The sequence below is a fragment of the Pantherophis guttatus genome, chromosome 13 (assembly GCF_059756535.1).
Source record: "Pantherophis guttatus breed Tessera chromosome 13, ASM5975653v1, whole genome shotgun sequence".
Taxonomy (NCBI): domain Eukaryota; kingdom Metazoa; phylum Chordata; class Lepidosauria; order Squamata; family Colubridae; genus Pantherophis; species Pantherophis guttatus.
In genome coordinates, this window is record NC_142075.1 from 9,649,154 (window position 1) to 9,670,591 (window position 21,438).

The following is a 21,438-nucleotide window of genomic DNA, read 5'->3' on the forward strand; positions in this document are numbered from 1 at the left end:
CTGGCTTATTTGGAAGAATATTTGATTTCCTCGCAACTCTGAGTGTTTTTCACTTCGGGGATAGCAAATCAAGATGTTCCGGATAATTCAATGTACTCTGATGTTCAGCTTTTGATAGGTAAACATTTAATACATCGGATGTATTCCAGATTCTCCTTTCTGTGCAAAACCCAGTGAAAATTACTCTTCTTTTATATATATATATAATGAAAGCAATAGGTTGGTGAATGGAGGTTTTGTTTTATTTCAACATTATAAAAGGTAAAGGTTCCCCTCGCACATATGTGCTAGTCGTTCCCGACTCTAGGGGGCGGTGCTCATCTCCGTTTCAAAGCCGAAGAGCCAGCGCTGTCCGAAGACGTCTCCGTGGTCATGTGGCCGGCATGACTCAACGCCAAAGGTGCACGGAACGCTGTTCCCTTCCCACCAAAGGTGGTCCCTATTTTTTCTACCTGCATTTTTTACGTGCTTTTGAACTGCTAGGTTGGCAGAAGCTGGGACAAGTCACGGGAGCTCACCCCGTTACGCGGCACTAGGGATTCGAACCGCCGAAACGGTCAACCTTTCGATCGACAAGCTCAGCGTCTTAGCCACTGAGCCAAATCCCTCTACAAATGTACACATATACTGGAAAGAAGAAAAAAAACAGTTGATGCCTTTATTTTTCACTTTTGAGTGCTAATAAAGGAAAAGGTTTCCCCTGTGCAGTCATGTTCGACTCTTGTGGGGGGCTATGCTCATTTCCATTTCTTAGCCGAGGGAGACAGAATTTCCGAAGATGTTTCTGCAGTCATCGGGCAGAATGGCATCACACTGCAGCACAGAGCTTTGGTGAAAGTGAAGAGAAGGACCAGGGGAGACAGGATAGCAGTCTTCCAATATTTGAGGGGCTGCCACAGAGAGGAGGGGGTCAAGCTACTTTCCAAAGCACCCAAAGGCCAGACAAGGAATAATGGATGGAAACTGATCAAGGAGAGATTCAACCTGGAAATAAGGATAAATTTTCTGACAGTGAGAACAATCAACCCATGGAACAACTTGCCTTTGGAAGTTGTGGGAGTTTCATCACTGGAGGCTTTTAAGAAGAGATTGGACTGCCATTTGTCAAAAATGGTGTAGGGTCTCCTGCTTGGGTGGGGGGGTGGACTAGATGACCTACAAGGTCCCTTCCAACTCTGTTAATCTGAAACACAGAAAGCTATTACTGTCATGGTTCCAAGTAATGCTCCCAATCAATTCAAGACTCTGAGGCTGTGGCTTTTCTCAAAGATCCTGTTAATTGGGTACATCATATCGGCACGTTCAAATGTGAAACCAACTCTGAATAATTCCCGCGCTTTGGTATAATTAAAGAATAGATATTGTCCAACTCCCCTTGTGTCACAGGTCACGTTAACCAACCAAGCAGGTGATGAACTTCTCATTACTCCCTCCTGCCATTGCTAGGGCAGATTCAGCTGACCTTGGTTCTCATGAGCCTTATTGCTGTTATGTCTGGCACTGTAGAGGAAAACATTTTACATTCTTTATATCCCTCTCCCCATATGCATGGCAACTTAAAAATGAAGCAACGTAAAGTATGGCTTCAGCTAGAGTCATTTTGAGAGTTGACAGTTACCTTCCCACCAAAGTGGTACCTATTTATCTACTCACATTTTCATGCTTTCGAACGGCTACATGCCCAGGAGCTGGTGCGAGAACGGGAGCTCACCCCATCACACGGTGCTTGGGTTTTGAACCCAGGCTGTTAGATTTCCAGCTGGCAAGCTCTGCTTTTTAACCACTGAGCCATCATGCCCCCCCCATGTTATAGAGCAGGGGTCCCCAACCTTTTGGACCTCAGGGACCACTAAATTCATAATTTTAAATCCCACAGACCACTAATATGATCTGCCTAATGACTGGCTGGGTGGGCGTGGCTAGGTGGTCATGTGACTGGGTGGGCGTGGCCAACTCGATGGCCAACTCGATGTCACTCACATCGAGGGGCGCCTCGCCAGCCTCTACTCATCCCTCCCCTGCCAGCCATTCCTCGCCTCCCCACCTGGGCAACAGGTTTATTTTCTAAATGGTGGGTGGGATTTTGAACTGTATACAACTGTTTTTCCTTTAATGGATATTATGGAGAAAGTCCTCTATGGAAACTCCTGCTTTTTTGGCTGCAATGAGAAGAATAAATTTTCCCCAAACAAAGAAGCATCTTTAAGCGTTAGCTTCCAGCGTCCAACATCAAAGCCGATACATTCAACAGGCATCTTTTACCATGCCCGTAATACTGGGCACTATCGATCTGTTGAAAGACAAACCGATTTTGTCTTCCTGTCCCTCGTGGCTTCTTAAGAAGTGATTGATACAATCAAAAGACTTTGCTTCGATCGTTTTCAAACAGAGAACAAGGTCACTGGAGTTCTCAGTTTTATGCCGTAGTAATAATAAGGTTTAAGCTTATGGCATAAACCAGCTGTGGTGATGGCCCCGTTGGCCATTGGCGCACTGGGAGCCATACCAAAAACCCTTGGATCTCACTTAGATCATCTGCACGTTCATAAAATTTCCATCTGTCAAATGCAAAAGGCCACAAGAGGCTCGGATCGATCGGCACATAAAAGTATGTTGATGCATTATGATTTGTGGGTGAAGGTTCATTTTCTGAGCTTGTGGGTTGGATTTCCAAACATTTCGTTACCAGTCTAGGTAACATCTTCAGTGCAGATGAAGAGGTTACCTAGCCTGGGAGTGAAATGTTCGGAAATCCAACCCACAAGCTCAGAGAATGAACCTTCACCTTCATCCTACCCCCGAGCTACAGAAAGTTCTGTTCCAGGTGTCATGATAGTGCAACTGCGGTTTAGCTAAGAAACACGATTAAGTGGTTGTCAAGTTTTGATTAAATGAAACTCAGTGTCAGCACTAGGATAAATGCATCTTGAAAACCCAGACGTTCAACAAGGCATGGAAAGATGAGAATTCTTATTGTATATTTTTTACTTTTTTTTTTTTTTTTTGCCTTCATGTCTGTGTTCACTCTTAGTGATTCCCCGGAATATTCCTGCAGTTTTCTGGGCAAGATTTCAGAAGTCGGTTGCTGCAGCCTCCTTCCTAGGGCTGAGAGAGAGAGAGAGAGTAATGGACTAGAATGAAGCAAATAAACATCAGCATCTATTAAAAGCGAGTATCAATGAATTCAAATGGGGTGTGTGGTGTCACAATCCAAGCCACTATCCTTTCGTGTGTAAATCGACATTACAAGCACATTCAGAAGGGGGCAGAATGTGGGTTGCAATGCTGTTTTGCGGATTTTGGCATACACACTCTGTGGATCAGGGGTGAAATCCAGCAGGTTCTGACAGGTTCTGAACCGGTAGCAGAAATTTTGAGAACCGGCAAATACCACCTCTGGCTGGCCCCAGAGTGGGGTGGGAATGGAGGTTTTGCAATATCCTTCTCCTGGAGTGGGGAGATAATGGGGATTTTGCAGTATCCGTCCCTCATGAGTGGGGAGGGAATGGGGATTTTGCAGTATCCTTCCCCCAGGAGTGGGGAGGGAATGGGGATTTTGCAATATCCTTCCCTCATGAGTGGGGAGGGAATGGGGATTTTGCAGTATCCTTCCCCCAGGAGTGGGGAGGGAATGGGGATTTTGCAGTATCCTTCCCCTGCCATGCCCACCAAGCCACACCCCGCCCACCAAGCCACGCCCACAGAACTGGTAGTAAAAAAAAAATGGATTTCACCACTGCTGTGGATCCCTGTAGATCTAAATCAGTTGATTGCCTCCTTCCATGTGAGAATGCAGTCCCCTTCTTACATCCGGTAACGTAATTTAAATCTGGCCCTGTTCTTTGTCTTGCCTTGTTTTATACACTGTCTAAATTTCTCATGCTTCATCCAAAGCAGCAGTTTCTGTCATTGACAGAACTGGCCCCTTTGCCCTGGGAAATTCTGGCTCCCGAATTAACTCTCCCATGAATGTTAGTGTGGGAGGTGAGGTGAACCCGAGGCCAGATTATATTTGTTTGTTTTGAGGCCAATGGATGAAACATGAAGCTGATTTGATGCTAGTGGAATTTGAAGTTGCTTGACCTACTTTTCTTAATGATGAAATGATAATGTGAAATAATTCCTCTCAACGAGGAGGACAGTAGATATATAAATATCCAAGATGGTCTGTATAGGCATAGGGGATAATGTCTGCTTTTCAATCCATCAGAATAGAGCTGGAAGGGACCTTGGTGGCCTTCTAGTTCAACTCCCTGCTCAAGTCGGACAAATGGTTGTCCAATCTCTTCTGGAAAATCTCCAGTGATGGAGCATCCACAACTTCTGAACGCAAGGCATTCCACTAGTTAACTGTTCTCAGTTTTAGGAAGTTTCTCCTTAATTTCAGGTTACTTCTCTCCTTGATTAGGTAGTCCAAGTAGACAAGATAGATCAGACTAGGAAACCAAAGGCCAGATAAGGAATAATGGATGGAAACTGATCAAGGAGAGATTCAACCTAGAAATGAGGAGGAACTTTCTGACAGTGAGAACAATCAACCCATGGAACAGAAGTTGCCTTCGGAAGTTGTGGACGCTTCATCACTTGAGACTTTCAAGAAAAGATTGCATGGCCATTTGTCAGAAATGGTGTGGAGTCTCCTGCTTGAGCGGGGGGTTGGACTAGATGAACTATAAAGTCCCTTCCAACTCTGTTAATCTGATATATACCTGACTTTTACAGTAGTAAACTAATAGAATCCTGCAAGTGTGAATGTGCTTCCTCCCCCACACCTTTATTTTTGTGGGAACTAGGCGGGGTCTTACAGATATTGACTCCGAATTTAAGAGAAATGGGACAAGAGCCACTTACTCTAATTACTGTTCTGGTCTGGACTCAGATTTCTTTTATCTGACCGTTGTCTTGGTAACATCTTTTCCTCCTGTTCTTCAAGGTTACTCCTTCTCTCATTACAGGCAAGCAATTCCACATGCTTCATGTTGTCATTGAACAGATGACATCACAACAAACAGATGTCATTACAGCTTCAGATGGACATCTATGTGATAGGGTTGTGCATGGTCTTTATTTTTGTTCTGCCCCAGCTACGGACTCCAAAGAACGCAGCACACACAAAGTCTGTACAAACCTTTGTTTGTAATCAGTCTTTTTCAAACAAAGGCTGTTAATTAACTTTCTTAACAGCCTGCAAGAATCCAAAGAATAAATTATCGTAATCTTACTATGGTTGGCAGAAAGCCCAGAAGCAATTTGCAGAAAACTAAGATCAAGACGCGAAGGAGAGTGAACGAAGTTGTTCCCTGCAAATTGCCTCAGTCGTCATCCTTCCTTAAATAGGCTAAGGGAGTGGCCAATTAGCCCCAAGCCTTACTCTCGACCTCCTCCTGAGGAGCCACTCCTGCCTTTTGGCAGCTCTGCGCGCCCGTGCATCGAGAAGAGGCTCCTCCTCTTCTTCCTCTTCACTTATGGGAGCTTCTGGAGGTTCTGAAGGCCCTGGCTGAATCCCCGCCTCTGGCACCACATCTTCTCCAGCCTCCTCATTGTCTGACTCGAGTACCAGCTGCACAGGCTGCTGGCGCAGCACCACACCAGCCTCCTCGCTGTCGGAATCAGCTACTAGCTGCACAGGCCGCTGATGGGCCACAACAATTTTCTTTGTTCTAGTAAGGTAGCCCTCTCTTGAAGTTACCACCATTGCACCATCTCCATGGTCATGTGATTGTGATTCAGGTGCTTGGCACCCAGCATGCAGTAATGATGGTCACCAGCATCCTGTGGTCATGTGTGATCACCATTTATGACTTTCGCTGCCAGCGTCCAAGAAGCAAAGTCAATGGAGAAGCTGGTAGGAAGTCATGAGTTGTGGTCATGTGACAACGTGCTTAACAACCGCTACCAGAACTGCTGTATTAAGCCAGTCTGGACACATGATTTTTTTGTTTCTTTTGCAACTGTGTCACTTAGCAATGGAGTTCCTGGTCCCAGTTACAGTTGTACATGATTATAAAAATGCTCTTATTCCACAAATCAATTGTCCAATAGTCTTCCATCTCATCCCCTAATTGTATTACTTGGATTAATCATGTACACCTTATCCAGTACATTCAGAAGCACTTTATCTGTGGGAGGATTAAGTCCCTGACATGAAGTTATGTAAGTAGCAGCCAATAAATGCACATCATAGGCAACCTGTCAAATAAACCTATATTTGACCATAATCATAACCATTTAACAATTGGAAACCTGGGCACAATTATTCCTGTGACATTTTATTTATCATACAAATGCAGCCTGGCCTTCCTGTAGCACATTCCCAAAATACATAAATCAATTTGTTCAAGGTAAGCTGTACGTCTAGCAGGTTTTAATTAATTCCTCCATAAATTGTGCTGTGAGTTAAACACCACCAAAACTGCAACGCAGGCCTTAATAACGTGTGCATGGGGTTTGTTGTTGTTGTTTGTCACGAAATTGTGTCCAACCCATCGCGACCTCATGGACAACGTTTCTCCAGGCCTTCCTGTCCTCCACCATCCTCTGGAGTCCATTTAATCTCATGCTGACTGCTTCAGTGACTCCATCCAGCCTCCTCGTTCTCTGTCATCCTCTTCTTCTTTTGCCCTCAATCTTTCCCAGCATTAGGCTCTTCTCCAATGAGTGTGGCCAAAGTATTTGAGTTTCATCTTCAGGATCTGGCCTTCTAAAGGAATGTGGCGTTTACTGTATTTTTCGGGGTATAAGACGCACCTTTCCCCCCCCCAAAAAGAGGGTGAAAATCTGGGTGTGTTTTATACTCCGAATGTAACCCCACCAAGCTTCTCAAATGGAGGCTTTAGAGGCTGAAAAAAGCATCAGAAAAGAAGCTTCAGAAAAGAAGCCCCCAAACAGAACTTCAGAAAAAAAGCTTCCAAACAGAGCTTCAGAGGCTTTTTTTCTAAAGCTGTTTCGGAGGCTTTCAGAGGCTGAAAAAAAAGCAAGGCACAGAGCTCACAACCAAGGAACCTGTTGCTAAAATTCATCTCTGGGAACAGCTGATTGGGGATATTCCGGGAGGCCCATCCACCTGCCAATCAGCTTTTTTCTTATTTTCCTCCCCAAAAACTAAGGTGCGTTTTATACTCCGGTGCGTCTTATACTCCGAAAAATATGGTACTTATTCCCAAAGCTAACCTTGGGTCTCTTGGTCTATTTCTGTTAAATCCAGGCCTCATTGTTGTAGAGATGAAATGGTGGATTAATTTAGGTCTCTGGTCAAACTAAATACCGGGGTGTTTCCTTCAAATGGGAATCTTAGGCTAGTCCAGGGGTTGGCAACCTGCAGCTCTGGAGCCGCATGTGGCTCTTTCCCCCCTCTGCTGTGGCTCCCTGCCACTCAAAATATGCATCACAACCGCCAATGTGCAACACCCACTGGCACACGATTTATTGAGCTTTTCAACCCCTGGTAGGCCAACCATGGATAAATGCAAGAAAAGAAAAGTTTCAGAAGAAAACAGAACGTTTAATTCAACTACATATGCTAGTTTTGTGGCCGCTCAAGAAATAGTCAGGCATGGGAAGGGTTTTGTGGCTCCCGGTGTTTTCTTTTTTGTGGGAAATGGGTCCAAATGGCTCTTTGAGTGTTTAAGGTTGCAGACCCCTGAACTAGTCACTTGATTCTGTTGGGTTTTCTTGCTCTGAAAACTTTTTTTTTTTGCTCTTCTCACCTTATGAGAGTGTAAATCTAACACGTGGAATCTCACTGTTCATTTCAGCAATGACTCACATCATTCCATGATATTTTCTTGACATTCCAGAGTAGAAATAGAATAACAGAGTTGGAAGGGACCTTGGAGGTCTTCTACTCCAACCCCCTGCCCAGGCAGGAAATGCTACACCACTTTTTTTTTTTAATTTGATTTATATGCCGCCCTTCTCCAGAGACTCAGGGCGGTTTCCAATGCGTTAAGCAATAGCCTTCATAGTTTTGTATATTTATACAAAGTCAGCTTATTGCCCCCACAATCTGGGTCCTCATTTTACCTACCTTTGAAAGGATGGAAAGCTGAGTCAACCTTGAGCCTGGGGAGATTCGAACTTGCAGTAATTGCAGGCAGCTGAATGTTAATAACAGGCTATTAGTCTGCTGCACCACCAGGCTCCTTCAGACAAATGGTTATCCAACATCTTCTTAAAAATTTCCAGTGTTGGAGCATTCACAACTTCTGGAGGGAAGTTGTTCCATTGGTTAATTGTTTTCACTGTCAGGAAATTTCTCCTTAGTTCTAAGTTGCTTCTCTCCTTGATTAGTTTGCACCCATTGCTTCTTATTCTACTCTCAGGTGCTTTGGAGAATAGTTTGACTCCCTCTTTTTTGTGGCAGCCCCTGAGATTTTGGAAGACTGCTCTCATGTCTCCCCTAGTCCTTCTTTTCATCAAACTAGACATACCCAGTTCCTGCAACCGTTCTTTTAAGAGTAAGAAGAGTAAGTTTTAGGCTTCTCTTGTTGCATTGATATCAAGTTATAGGCATGACCTAACTATTAAGCAATAAATCTGGTTTGATTAGCTGTCAGTGGATGGTGTGACAGTGGTGGTTGAGGGCATCACATTTGTGACAAATCTCCCCACACTGTCATTTTGCACATCTGCTTCCAAAATGCACCATAAAGAGCAAATGCTAGAATGAGGTAAAAAAAAAAAAAACTGGTTAAATGACTTTTGCATAAACTGTCAGTGTTATTGGACGTGCGCTACTAAAATCTTCTCATTCAGGTGGAAAGGAGGCCCAGCACGTCACAGAGTAAATCTGCTCCTAATCTTAGTGATGTAACAATCGTTTGTTTCTCATCTGACACCCCTGCAAGAGAAGTATTCTATTTTCCTCTAAAACGAGTATCTTTGGTCAGGATAAAATGAATTCTGTTTGTCTTGGATCAAAGGACATAAGGGAGAAAGTAATTATTTTCGTGTCTTCTTATTTAGACCCCCGCTTTGCTTTGAAGTTCACTCTCAGCCTCATCTACTTGACAGATGGATTAATGTTTATTTAAAACTTGGATATTGTACACCATTCTATTGTGTTTTCAAAGTAGCTCGCATAATTTCGAGGCACGATGTTTGAAACTAACTAAAAACAACAAAAACAGAAGCATAAAGCATCTGCCAATGTAATCAGTCCACAGTAAATTACACTGTTCCATATTTGCTCATCTTAAGGCCATATGTTGTACTACATTTTGGAGCTCCGGAGGCTCTTATTTTGGCTTCAACAGCTAACGAGGCTGAACCTCTGGAATGAAAATATTGCAATAATTGAAAGCTACGGAGAACTTTGGAAGGAACATGAAAAGTTCTTTACAGATGAGAAAAATCAATTGAGTCTTTCTAGGGAGAATTTTCCAAAGCTAGGATAGCAGTAATGAAAGGTTATTTCCCATCACCAGCTGCCTTGACCAAAATCAATGAGGAATATGGAAAGAAGTGACACCTTAGAAAGAAAACTTGAAATTAAATGTTAACTTAGGTTAGCTGAAGCATTTGTCCGTCTGGATTTATCTTCATTTTGCTTCTCTATGATCTGGTAGAAAATGAGTAAGGATGGAGCAATGACTCTATTGAAAGTCTGTCCATTGGTTTCAGATTGTATACCATCTTCACTTTCAGGGGAAAGATAAGTCATCATCATCATCCTCTTTTAATGACCCCATAATCCCTTGCAGGTTGGAGTCTGGACAACTGAATGGCGCTGAGTGTTTACTGGCCGGATGCCCTTCCTGTCACCAACACGGAGTTATATTCAGCGGATATATTCTCATTGTGCCTAGAGAGAAATATTTGCCTCTACATAAGATCGGACTAAAGGAGAAAGATGGGGAATGGCGCTTATTTTATCCAGATGTGTGGTTCTCCAGATGGGTGAGTTTTATAATATGAAGTTGGGGAGCAGGGACAAAGTGAGTTTCTGCTGATGCTGTTGTGACCCAGGCCCAAGTAAGTAGTAGGAAAATCAGTCAGTGGAAAAACAAACAAACTTTACTCGAACAGCTGAGAATTACTTCATTCCCAGCATCGTTCAACTAAATTAAAGCAAATTCCTCCCAACACAAATTCCTCAGTCCTATCTCAAACCTTGGTCCAATTAGGCAAACTGCCAAAGGCCTTTTTTGGCAAAAGTTCAGAAGTCACAGATACAAAAATAAATGCAAGACGTAAGACTAAGCTACCAACGTTGTTTTCCGGCAAAGCTCAAACACTGTTGCCGGTCTGTTTTAAGCCTTATGGGAGGGGCCAATCATCTCTTGGCCCTACTCCCGAGTTGTCCTCTTTGCTTGAGCTGCTCTTGCCTTCTGGCAGCTCTTCTCATGCGTGCATTAGGAACAGGCTCCTCCTGTTCCTCTGCCTCACTCCTATCAGTCTCTGGCGGCTCAGGCAGGAAACCCTACACCACTTCAGACAAATGGTTCTCCAATCTCTTCTTTAAAACTTCTAGTGTTGGAGCACCCACAACTTCTGGAGGCAAGTCTTTCCCACTCAGATGGATCAGGAATCCAACGCCGATCAGCTGGAGTTCAGGAATTTATGGCATGCAGAACCTTTGTCAGGTATACCAGGAATATCTTCTCCTTGGCTAAGGTGTACTGAAGATAATGACTGATGCTGTCATCTCTTAGATGACTGTAATTAACTCTCCATGGGACTGCCCTTGAAGATGACATGGAATCTACAGAATCCAGCTATCTGTTCATAACTAGAGCCAGATGGTGCAACTTATAGAGTCCTACAGGGCTTAGGTGAGTGACGGTTAACCTTTTTGGTGCCGAGTGGCCAGAGCGTGCATGCACGTGTGCAAATGCACATGTGCGTGCCCGAACCCCCAAAATGCAATGCGAGTGCCCCCCATGCATATGCCCCCCCCACACATTTCCCCCCTGCACATGTGCTCCAGAAACAGCCTGGAAAGCCTCCTGCACCAACCTGGAAGCCAAAACGGGGTGCAGGAGCGTTAAGCAAGCCACCCATGACCCATTTTGGGCCTGGGATGCCTCCTACACCAATCTGAACCCCCCTTGTATGTGCCCCACCCCCCATGCATGCATGCACACGTCCCCCGCATGCAACCTGCCCTTCCACGTATGCTCAGCAGAGACCTGGTGACCATCTGGCCGGCAGGAGGCACGTGTACATGCGTGGTACACCATGGGCTGGGGCGATGGTTGGCATGCCCACAGAGAGGGCTCTGCATGCCACTGTGGCACACGTGCCATAGGTTCACCATCACGGGCTTAGGCTGCCTTCAAAACTGTTTTCTTCATATGGAGTCTGCCTCCCATGTCTAGCCTACTTGGGAGAGGATACTACTATGGGTGTTTGTTGTGGCCCGCCAGCGGCCTGCTCAGATTGTTGCTGATCCCGATGACGAGGAGGCTGGTGTGGTGTCGCGCCAGCAGCCTGTGCAGCCGGTGCTCAAGTTGGACAGCAAGGAGGCTGGAGAAGATGTGGTGCCAGAGGCAGGGATTCAGCCAGGGCCTTCAGAACCTCCAGAGGCTTCTTTAAGTGAAGAGGATGAAGTGGAGGAGCCTCTTCTCAATGCACGAGCACGCAGAGCTGCCAAAAGGCAGGAGTGGTTACTCAGGGGGAAGTCTCCTCGAGAGTAAGGCTTGGGGCCAATTGGCCACTCCCTTAGCCTATTTAAGTTTGCACGCTGCTTGTAAAAAGCTGCAGGAAACAACGTGTGTTCGTCCGTTCATTCGCTGATCATTGAGTTTGAATTTTCTCTGCAAACCTGGCTTCTGGGCTTTCTGCCAACTCTAGTAAGACTCTATCTTACCTGTGGAATTTCTGGCAGGTTGTTAAGAACGTTTTATTAACAGCCTGCATTTGCAAAAGACTGCGTTTTGAAGTAAACTGAGTTTTGTTCGGAGTTGTGTGTGCTACATTCTTTGGGATCTGTAGCTGGGGCAGAACAGTGTTAGAACTCACAGAGATGGCATACACAGGAGCGGCCACCTCTGAAGTTGGTTTAGTGCCCACCATTGAATCTCCTTTAGAATACTGATCTCTAAACTTGACAACTTTAAGACTTCAACTCTGAGAGTTCCTCAGCCAGCTGGCAGAGAATTTTGGGAGTTGAAGTCCACAAGTCTTCAAATTGCCAGGCTTGAAAAGCCTGCTTTAGAAAATTGGCTAATTCAGGTCTCTTCTGCAGCACAACTTGGAGAAGGAGATTTTAACTGAGGACAGCAACATATGTTGCTTCCAGCTGTTCATGTTAACATTTACTTCATGGTTGTTTAAAGTTATTGTAAAGCTGCCTCGGGTTGCATGAGTAGGCGGCATACAAATAATTTTAATAAATGAACGATGCATCTCCCAGTTAGAAAATTCATACAGTGCGAAAGCCAGTCTTATTAAAGAATCCATTTCTCTCCTGCAAACTGAGGTTAATTTAGGTGATTAAAAGTGCACCTTAGATCGCTTGCTTTGAAATAATTTTAGCCTCTGAATTACCAGAGAGAAGACGGGGAATGGTTGCTATGGTAATTTCTGCCTGCCATATTGTTCCTCTAGAATCTGCCCCGTGGAATTTTGCAAGTTAATGGAATCTTGTCATTTGCAGAGAGAGGGGAAAATTCTTCCTCTTTGCTACAACAACATAACGTTTGATTAAACAGATTTGCCCATGGGTTTCTCACAGTCTCTCCCGCTGATTCCCCTCCTCTTTTGATTATACATTATAAAAAGAAAGACAACGATCTAACTTAGTGTTTCTCGATTTGGGCAACTTTAAGACGGGAGGATTTCAGAATTCTCCAGCCAGCAGGATTTAAGATGTGTGGACTTCAGTTCCCAGAATGCCCCAATCTGGGAAACGTTAAGAGGGGTGGACTTCAACACCCAGAATTCCCTCAGCTAGTGAGAAGACTAACTTCAGTTGCAAGTAGACCCTTCAATTAGAAGAAGTGATCTGAGATTGCTCACCATTTTTGTTTCCAAAAGATTTTGGAGCGGTAAAAATTACAATTCATAATAAGGAAGTGGAACTAAATTGTCAGTATATGTGTCAGATCCTATAGGAACCTCTGGTTCATATCAAACAATGCAGAAACAAGCATGGCATCATAATTTATTGTAGGGAGGTTTAGAATTTTATGACTTCTCATTTCAAGCCTGAGCTACAAATGGTCTCCTTTATTGGTACTGTTTCCATACTTAGCTATGAGCCACGGTGGCGCAGTGGTTAGAGTGCAGTACTGCAGGCTACTTCTGCTGCCTGCCGGCTGCCTGCAATTTGGCAGTTCGAATCTCACCAGGCTCAAGGTTGACTCAGCCTTCCATCCTTCCGAGGTGGGTAAAATGAGACCCAAAATTGTTGGGGACAATGTGCTGACTCTGTAAACCGCTTACAGAGAGCTGTAAAGCGGTATATAACTCTAAGTGCTACTGCTACTGTCCCAATTGTCCACCTCATTCGATGTTCTCACAAAATCCTAAAGTGTTGCAATGGGTTTATATTTCAAGATGCACTGGATAATGTTATGTAGCCTGATTGTGTATGATACGTGTTTTGGAGTTTAGAAGGAGTTTAGAAGGACTACCAGGAGTCCTCCTGGAGTTTAGAAGGACTACCAGGAGTCCACCTGCAGGAAATAAAATAAAGATGATACGTGTTTTGGAGTTTAGAAGAACAGGCACTAACTTCATTGAGTATTATAGCTTCTAGTGGACCAGACTAAGCCTGTTCTGTCAATATAAGTTTGCTTTGTCTTTGTCTTTGGGATATCTCTGTTAGGATACGGGGAGAGATGTCACAGCACAACCCATACAAAGGATTGATTGTATGCTAATGACAAGATTCAGTCATGTTACTGTGAATAGGGTAATTATAGGGGTGGTGGCTCAGCGATTAAGACACTGAGCTTGTCAGCTGGAGCACCAGCAGCCCAGGTTCAAGACCTGAATGCCACTCAGTGGCATGAGCTCCCGTCCTTGCTCCAGCTCCTACCAAGCTAGCAGTTTGAAAGCATGCAAATGCGAGTAGATAAATAGGTACCATTTTGGTGGGAAGGTGGCCGCTCTCTGTGATGTCATACTGGCCACAGGACTGCAGAAACATCTTCGGACAGTGCTGGCTTAATGGCCTCGGCAACAATTAGTGGAGTAAAATCCGCAAGCGTAATTATAGAAAACTTAGAATGAGACTATACCGATGTGGTTAATGTTATTTAGCAGAAGCAACTTGAAATGTTGATTCTTGATTTATGGTCAAGCTTTGAAAGGTGAGGAGGCAAGTCTCCCCATACAGGCACACAGCCACACGGACATTAAATCTACCTTAAATTTATATTTAATTTAAATGCCGACTTGCATATGAACGCATTACTGTTCTCTGTAATTTACAGCCTTGGTATAATTGTCTTCTGTTCTGTTCCCCTTTATTGGTGTCTTCTGTTGCCTTAGGTGCACTTTCTTTCCTACTCTTGTTCTCCTGGCTTTCTCTCTCTCGGTAAATAAATCCAAATTGTATGCAAACTACTTTGGGGCACATTTAGTTCAGAGTCAAAGAGTCTGAGAGTTTCCAAATGCTGGAGAACAGCAGCCCCCACTTCATCTCTGGGACTGAAGTGTACCCAGGATGGGATTTACGGAGAATCACTGAAATGTCTATTAAAGCTTTAATACGGACTGAAGGGGGACGCAGTGACTCAATGGCTAAGATGCTGAGCTTGTTGATCGAAAGGTCGGCAGTTCAGCGGTTCGAATCCCTAGTGCCGCATTAACGGGATGAGCTCCCGTGACTTGTCCCAGCTTCTGCCAACCTAGCAGTTCGAAAGCACATAAAAAATGCAAGTAGAAAAAATAGGGACCACCTTTGGTGGGAAGGGAACAGCGTCCCATGCGCCTTTGGCATTGAGTCATGCCGGCCACATGACCACAGAGATGTCTTCGGACAGCGCTGGCTCTTCAGCTTTGAAACAGAGATGAGCACCGCTCCCTAGAGTCAGGAACGACTGACACGCATGTGCGGGGGAACCTTTACCTTTACCTATGGACTGAACTGGTAAATAATTAGATTGATAAGGTGCTAGCTGTTGAGAATGACAAACATAGACTTCTGATAAATGAAATAAAACCACAACATTTTTTTTTTCTTGAAAAAAGTGGATTTTTTCTTGTATCATTGGGGGATATCATGATGGCATGATTAGTGAGACTTAAGATATTGAGGGTTTGGGATTGAGGGCACCATAGACTAATTATCCTCTGGATTTCTAGTGCCTTCACACTCCAGTTATTTCATTAGGCCATGGAGTCAAACAGAACTTTCCAAAGCTTTAACCAACTAGATGAACTAATTGCTTCCTGCAAAAGCTCACGTCCCGTTCGCTTCTCTTTTATGTCTTAATCATCTCCAAGCCTTACTCTCAAGTCGACCCTGTTTTCTTAATTGTTCTTGTCTACCAGCAGCTCTGTGCATGTGCACACTGGGAACAGGATCCCACTGTTCTTCGGCCTCCCTGATGTCACACTCCGGAGGCTCCGGAGGCAGCAAAGTACTACCAGATGGCCTTGGCCCCCTCTCTGCCTCCAACTCAGAGCCCTCGTCCGAGCCTTCCCCAGACTCCAGGACTGGTCCATGTTCCTCCCCAACCTCCTCACTGTCCGAATCTGCTGTCAACTCTGCTGGCTGCTGGTGGGCCACAACAACAGAGTGGGGGAATAGCCCAGGACTATCTAACAAACCTGATAACTCCTCTTTGCTTTTTCCCAGGCAGGAAAAAAAAAATCAGTGATTCAAAATCTCTGCAGGACTTTGGAAACTAACGTGGATGCTTTATTTCTGCTTTGCTTTCCAAAGTCTAAAAAAAAAAAAGGCTCCCTGGTTTAGTGGAAACCTTTGAACAAGCCTAGTTGATTTAAAAGGTTTGTTTGCAAATCATGCTTGCTAGAATGATGATGCCTGAATTGTGGACACACACACAGCCTGACAAATCTATATGAAATCTGTTTACTTTTTTTTTTCTTCAGAATAATACGCTGATTTTAACAACTAAGATATACCGGAAGGTGCCTCCTTTGGTGTCAACCAGAGTTTCTGACTGGCTTAACTCATTCTCGTTTTAAATTGCTTTCTTTAAAATATGGAATATCCTGGAGACTATCATGCTGCAAACCATCCATATTTTTTTTAAAAAAACAATGCCGTTGACCCAGTGGTGAAATCCAATTTTTTTTTACTACCAGTTCTATGGGCGTGGCTTGATGGGCATGGCAGGGGAAGGATACTGCAAAATCTCCATTCCCACCCCACTCTGGGGCCAGCTAGAGGTGGTGTTTGCCAGTTCTCTGAAGTGCTCAAAATTTCCACTACCGGTTCTCCAGAACCTGTCAGAACCTGCTGGATTTCATCCCTGTGTTGGCCTAACAAATGCATTCCAAGGGCATTCTTAGGGGGAAGAAAATGGAAGGAACTCCAGAAGATTGTTTGGAAATCTGCTCAACAGCTCAGCAAAAAAGTTATGGAGAACTAGACTGGAAAATGAACCTATTTGACCTCTAAGAATACTATTTGTCAATACTCCAGAGTGTTAATGGGGGTTAAAATCACACATCTAAAAATGGCCAAGGTTGAGAAACACTAGTTCAGAGGAAAGAAGTATGCAACATCCATTTCTTTGTGACTCCCCAAATGGATAAAGGTAGTCCTCAACTTACAACAGTTCGTTTAGTGACTGTTTGAAGTTACAAGGGAACTGAAAAAAGCAACATGACCTAAAAATATGCTAAGAAAGAAAGAAGGAAGGAAGGAAGGAAGGAAGGAAGGAAGGAAGGAAGGAAGGAAGGAAAAAAGGAAGGAAGGAAGGAAGGAAGGAAAGAAAGAAAGAAAGAAAGAAAGAAAGAAAGAAAGAAAGAAAGAGAAAGAACGGAAAGGAAAGAAAGGAAGGAAGGAAAGAATGAAGGAAGGAATGAAGGAAAGGAAGAAAGAAAAAGAAAAAGAAAGATAGAAAAAGGAAGGAAGGAAAAGAAAGAAAGAAAAAAAAAAAGAAAGAAAACCAGACAGGCAGAAAGAGAAAAAAAGAAAGAAAGAAAAAGAAAGAAAGAAAGAAAGAAAGAAAGAAAGAGAAAGGTGATATATGAAAATATGACCATTTTTCACAGTTGTGACATTCGCAGCATCCTTACGATCATATGATCCAAATTCAGGAACTTAACAACGGGCTCATATTTACGACGGTTGCAGTGTCCCAAAGTCACGTGATTGCCATTTATGATCTTCTGACAGGCAAAGTCAAGGGGGAAACCAGATTTGCTTAAAAACCACGTTCCTAACTTAAAAACAGCTGGGATTCACTTAACAACGGTGCCAAGAAAGGTCATAAAAGGGGGCAAAACCCACTTAACAACTGTCTCACTTAGCAACTTACATTTTGGACCCGATGGTGGTCGTAAGTCGAGAACTACCTGTACTGGCCATCATTTGGTCAAGAGGCAAATCCTCCTGGCAACCGTTACGACCTTCGGCCAATGGCCCAGTATTCCCCACTAGCTGAAAAGATCAGCTTATTTTTCTACCAGAGAGAAAATGATAGGAATGCAACATATATTTTTTTTTGAGCAGCTGCGTTAATAATAATACTTTCTGACTCCGGTATGTATTTTAATAAGCATTAATCAGATGTTCCTTCTGTCAAGGTCTTTCAAGCCACCGGTTGAATAATGCTGGTCTATCCATCCTTTCCGAGCATCTCAAAGTGATTTAGGAAACGGCTCTTTTCTTTCAATTCAGCCCGTATGGAGCCTCAGGTGTCTTCCTGAATCCCGCTGCAGTGTAATCTAATGATCCTGAAGGGAACAATTTGTCATTCCTGCTTGCTTAATATTTTGCTCTAAAAATAGGACCAGAGGATAAATACTTCCACAGATCCTCTTTGAGCTTATGTATGCCATTAAAGAAAAACAACAACAAACCATATCTGCAATTTTTTATATATATAAACCAAAATGTAATACACAAATAGGTAATTAATGTGATTTATGAAAAGCGTCGGATAATCCTGGCTTGCAATGACCTCTCTCGTTTGTCTTCATTCAGACAGCAGCATGACATTCCTACGTATGTACTGTATATTTACTTCTCTTCTCCTTCCTCTTGATTTTAACTCAGCCTATTCATTTCTGGATGATCAACTCAAGTGGGAGGGAAAAATATTCTCAGTTGCTTTCTAGTTTATTTTGCAAGCTACCATTTCTTTGGGAAATAATTAAAATGGATTGGTAATGTTATGGAATGATGGGACCAAACAACATTCCTGGGTCAGCCAGAGACAGTTTATTGCACAGTTTCAAAACCAGATTTGTATCTGCAATTCTGAACCAAGAAGAGCTCTGATACAACTGCTTTTATACATCTCCAAGACAAAGGATTTTGTGAGCACAGCAGTTTTCCATATATGGTTAACATACATTTGTTACATGATAATTGACACTTTCTAATTACTAAATTCTTTCATTATTTTCTAGTTCATAAGATTATTTTAGCTAAACAACCTTCCTCAGTTCTGTGATTGCTGATGCATAGATTCATGGCTGCTTTGGATAATAAGTAACTTTTTGTTTCAGATGGATGTCTTTGCATCCTTGACAGCTAGGCCCCTCAGAAGATATATATTACCAAGAATGGAATTTAGCTTAGTGTAATCTCTAAACAAGCACATTTCTTTCTTATAATAATGTGAATAAAGAGGGTCCTTCAGTGTTCATATAGCTGACCTTGTACTATTCCTACATCATTCACATTAGTAAGGGTTGGAAGAACCCTAATTAACAAAGGCAAATTAATTGCTTTTTCATAGGTCATGTAGTTTGCTGCGCCATGGCGGTGCAGTGGCTAGTATGCAGTATTGCAGGCTAACTGAGCTCGCTGCTAGCAGTTCGATCCTGACTGGCTCAGGGTTGACTCAGCCTTCCATTCTTCTGAAGTTAGTAAAATGTGGACTCGATGTCAACTCTGAATCGAACCTGGCTGAAGCCATCTTCAGGCTTCATAGTGGCCAGCACTATGGGGGGAAGGATGAGGGGGAAATAATTAGACGGTCTCCTAGAGAAAATAAAGAGCTTCCCTGTGGGAACCAAGGTCATCCCAACAGGTGGTAGGAGGAGGAGCAAAAGTGATCGAAGGAGCCCGCCAGCTGCTTTGATTGACCTGTGAAACCTGGGGAGGGAAACCTTTGCTCTTTTAATTACATGGGAACCGTAGGGAACTTTTAGAGTTAGTTTTCACTGGCTGTGCTGATATGATGTATCCAATAAACATATTCTCCGAGGAATGTTCCTGCCTTGGAGTTCTGATTTCTTTGGATGCATTACTCGGAATGCTGACACTCAGTGTCAGACCTGGAAGCCATCTTTTGCATTGGGCCTTCAGGCCTGCCACATTTATAAGGAGCCTTGGTGGCGCAGCAGACTAAACTGTTGTTAAAGTAGCACTTAGTTGCCAGCTGCCTGCAATTACTGCAAGTTCAATTCTCACCAGGCTCAAGGTTGACTCAGCCTTCCATCCTTCCGAGGTAAGTAAAATGAGGACCCGGATTGTGGGGGCAATAAGCTGACTTTGTATAAAATAGAACACGGCTCAGGGGGCCCCAAAAAGCCCTACTAAGCAGGTATATACAAAAGTATGAAGGCTATTGCTTAATGCATTGTAAGCCACCCTGAGTCTCCGGAGAAGGGCGGCATATAAATCGAAGTAATAACAACAACAACAACAACAACAACAACAACAACAACAATAACAATAACAATAACAATAATAATACTGTGGAAGATTGGGAGGGGGCATTGTATGGAGCCTAGATGATATATAGTCATAATAACATTCCTTTCTCAGAAAGTCAAGGCCATCTTGCCCTGCACATAGAAGGCTGGAACTAGGAGGCATCTCCAGACGGTGGGACGGTGCTTTGATTAGACATTGTGATGGACTTGTAGGTGTTTTGCAGGGACTTGAACTTTTCTTTGGGTGGGGAAAACCTGGAAACTTTCAGATTTGGGTTTTCCTAGATGTGCCAATATGACATCTCTAATAAAATGGAAGTTTGAGGAAACTCAAGCCTTGGAGTTTTCTTTCGTTGGGGGTGTCACTTGGAACCCTGACAATCAGATTGTTGGGGGGGTGGCAATATATGACTTTGTAAACCACTTAGAGCAGGGGTCTCCAACCCCCGGTCCGTGACCCAGCACTGGTCCGCAGCATGCCAGAAATTGGGCTACGCAAACAAGCAAAACCACACCTGTGGGATGCAGACAGAATGGGAAACCACATGCCCCCAGTCCGTGGAAAAACCTCTCTCCACAGAACCGGTCCCTGGTGCCCAAAAGATTTGGGGGCCACTGGCATAGAGAGTGCTGTAAAGCAGTGGTCCCCAACCCCCGGTCCGCGGACCGGTGCCGGGCCGTGGAGTACCTGGCACCGGGCCGCGCAGCGGCCGGGGGACATGAACGCTGCAGCACAAAGGCTCCTGGGCCGTGCGCAATGGGCCGTGCGCAAAAGCTCCTGGGCCGTGCCCCCACCCCTGCGCGCGCTCAGCGGGCCGCGGCGATAAAAAGGTTGGGGACCACTGCTGTAAAGCATGATGAAGCGGTGTATAAGTCTAAGTGCTATTGTTATTTGTGATTGTGTAAGATGTAGCTCAGCCTGTTAAGTTTATTACCTATTGCTACCTTACTTGGCACTACAGTCCACTTACCAAGTAGAGTAAAATCTGATGATGAAGTCACCTAGTTTGGATAATGAAGCACCTGCAAGAAAACAATCAAGCTCAGGTGGCATCAAGGAGCCCTCAGACTAAGATTTACAAAATTGGAAATATGGTCACATCGAAAATTCAATCTCGCAAAATAGGCGGCCTATCAAAGAGCAGCATATAAAAGTCTATATAAAATGTAAAAGTCTAATGAGTTAACATCTGCTCCAATGTCACTCCAACAGTTCCGGGAGAAATAATTCTGCAGATCTTGATTGAGCAAAGAAACCATTTAAGAGGGGTTGAAGTCCTAAATCAATCTTGAGCTGGAAACAGAAAGAGAGAGCAGATGCAGCTAATATAGTGCAGGTATAATTCTCCACCTTCGTGCCTCCCAGACATATTTCAACTCTCATCACCTCCAGCTGGTAGGTCCAAAGGTTTATAAATCGCAAATTGCTATAAACCGAAGCAGAGTTGGGTACTCTGGTCTGTTATTGGCTTTGATTGATGGGAGGGTGAAATCACTCATCTCTTATTTTTGCTTGAACTTTTCAATAGGGTAATGCTTGTAATCCAGAGACTATGATTACCTGCATTGCATAAGCCAGCTTCTTAAAAATGAGATGGTTAGAAGGTACCTATTTAATTTCTCGTGAAGAAATCACTGCAGATTGAACTGATAATAAATGTTAGTCTAAAGCGAGAAATAATT

At 43.8% G+C, this 21,438-nt stretch overlaps 1 protein-coding gene across 1 annotated transcript in view; it reads left to right on the plus strand.

The window, feature by feature from the left end:
• SLCO3A1 (solute carrier organic anion transporter family member 3A1) overlaps nucleotides 1-21,438 on the plus strand; it is a 247,263-nt gene that overhangs the window by 14,174 nt on the left and 211,651 nt on the right. Inside the window, exon 2 of the mRNA XM_087878316.1 lies at nucleotides 9,702-9,897. Within this exon, the coding sequence (XP_087734442.1) occupies nucleotides 9,702-9,897 (196 nt within the window). The remainder of the gene's footprint in view (nucleotides 1-9,701; nucleotides 9,898-21,438) is intronic.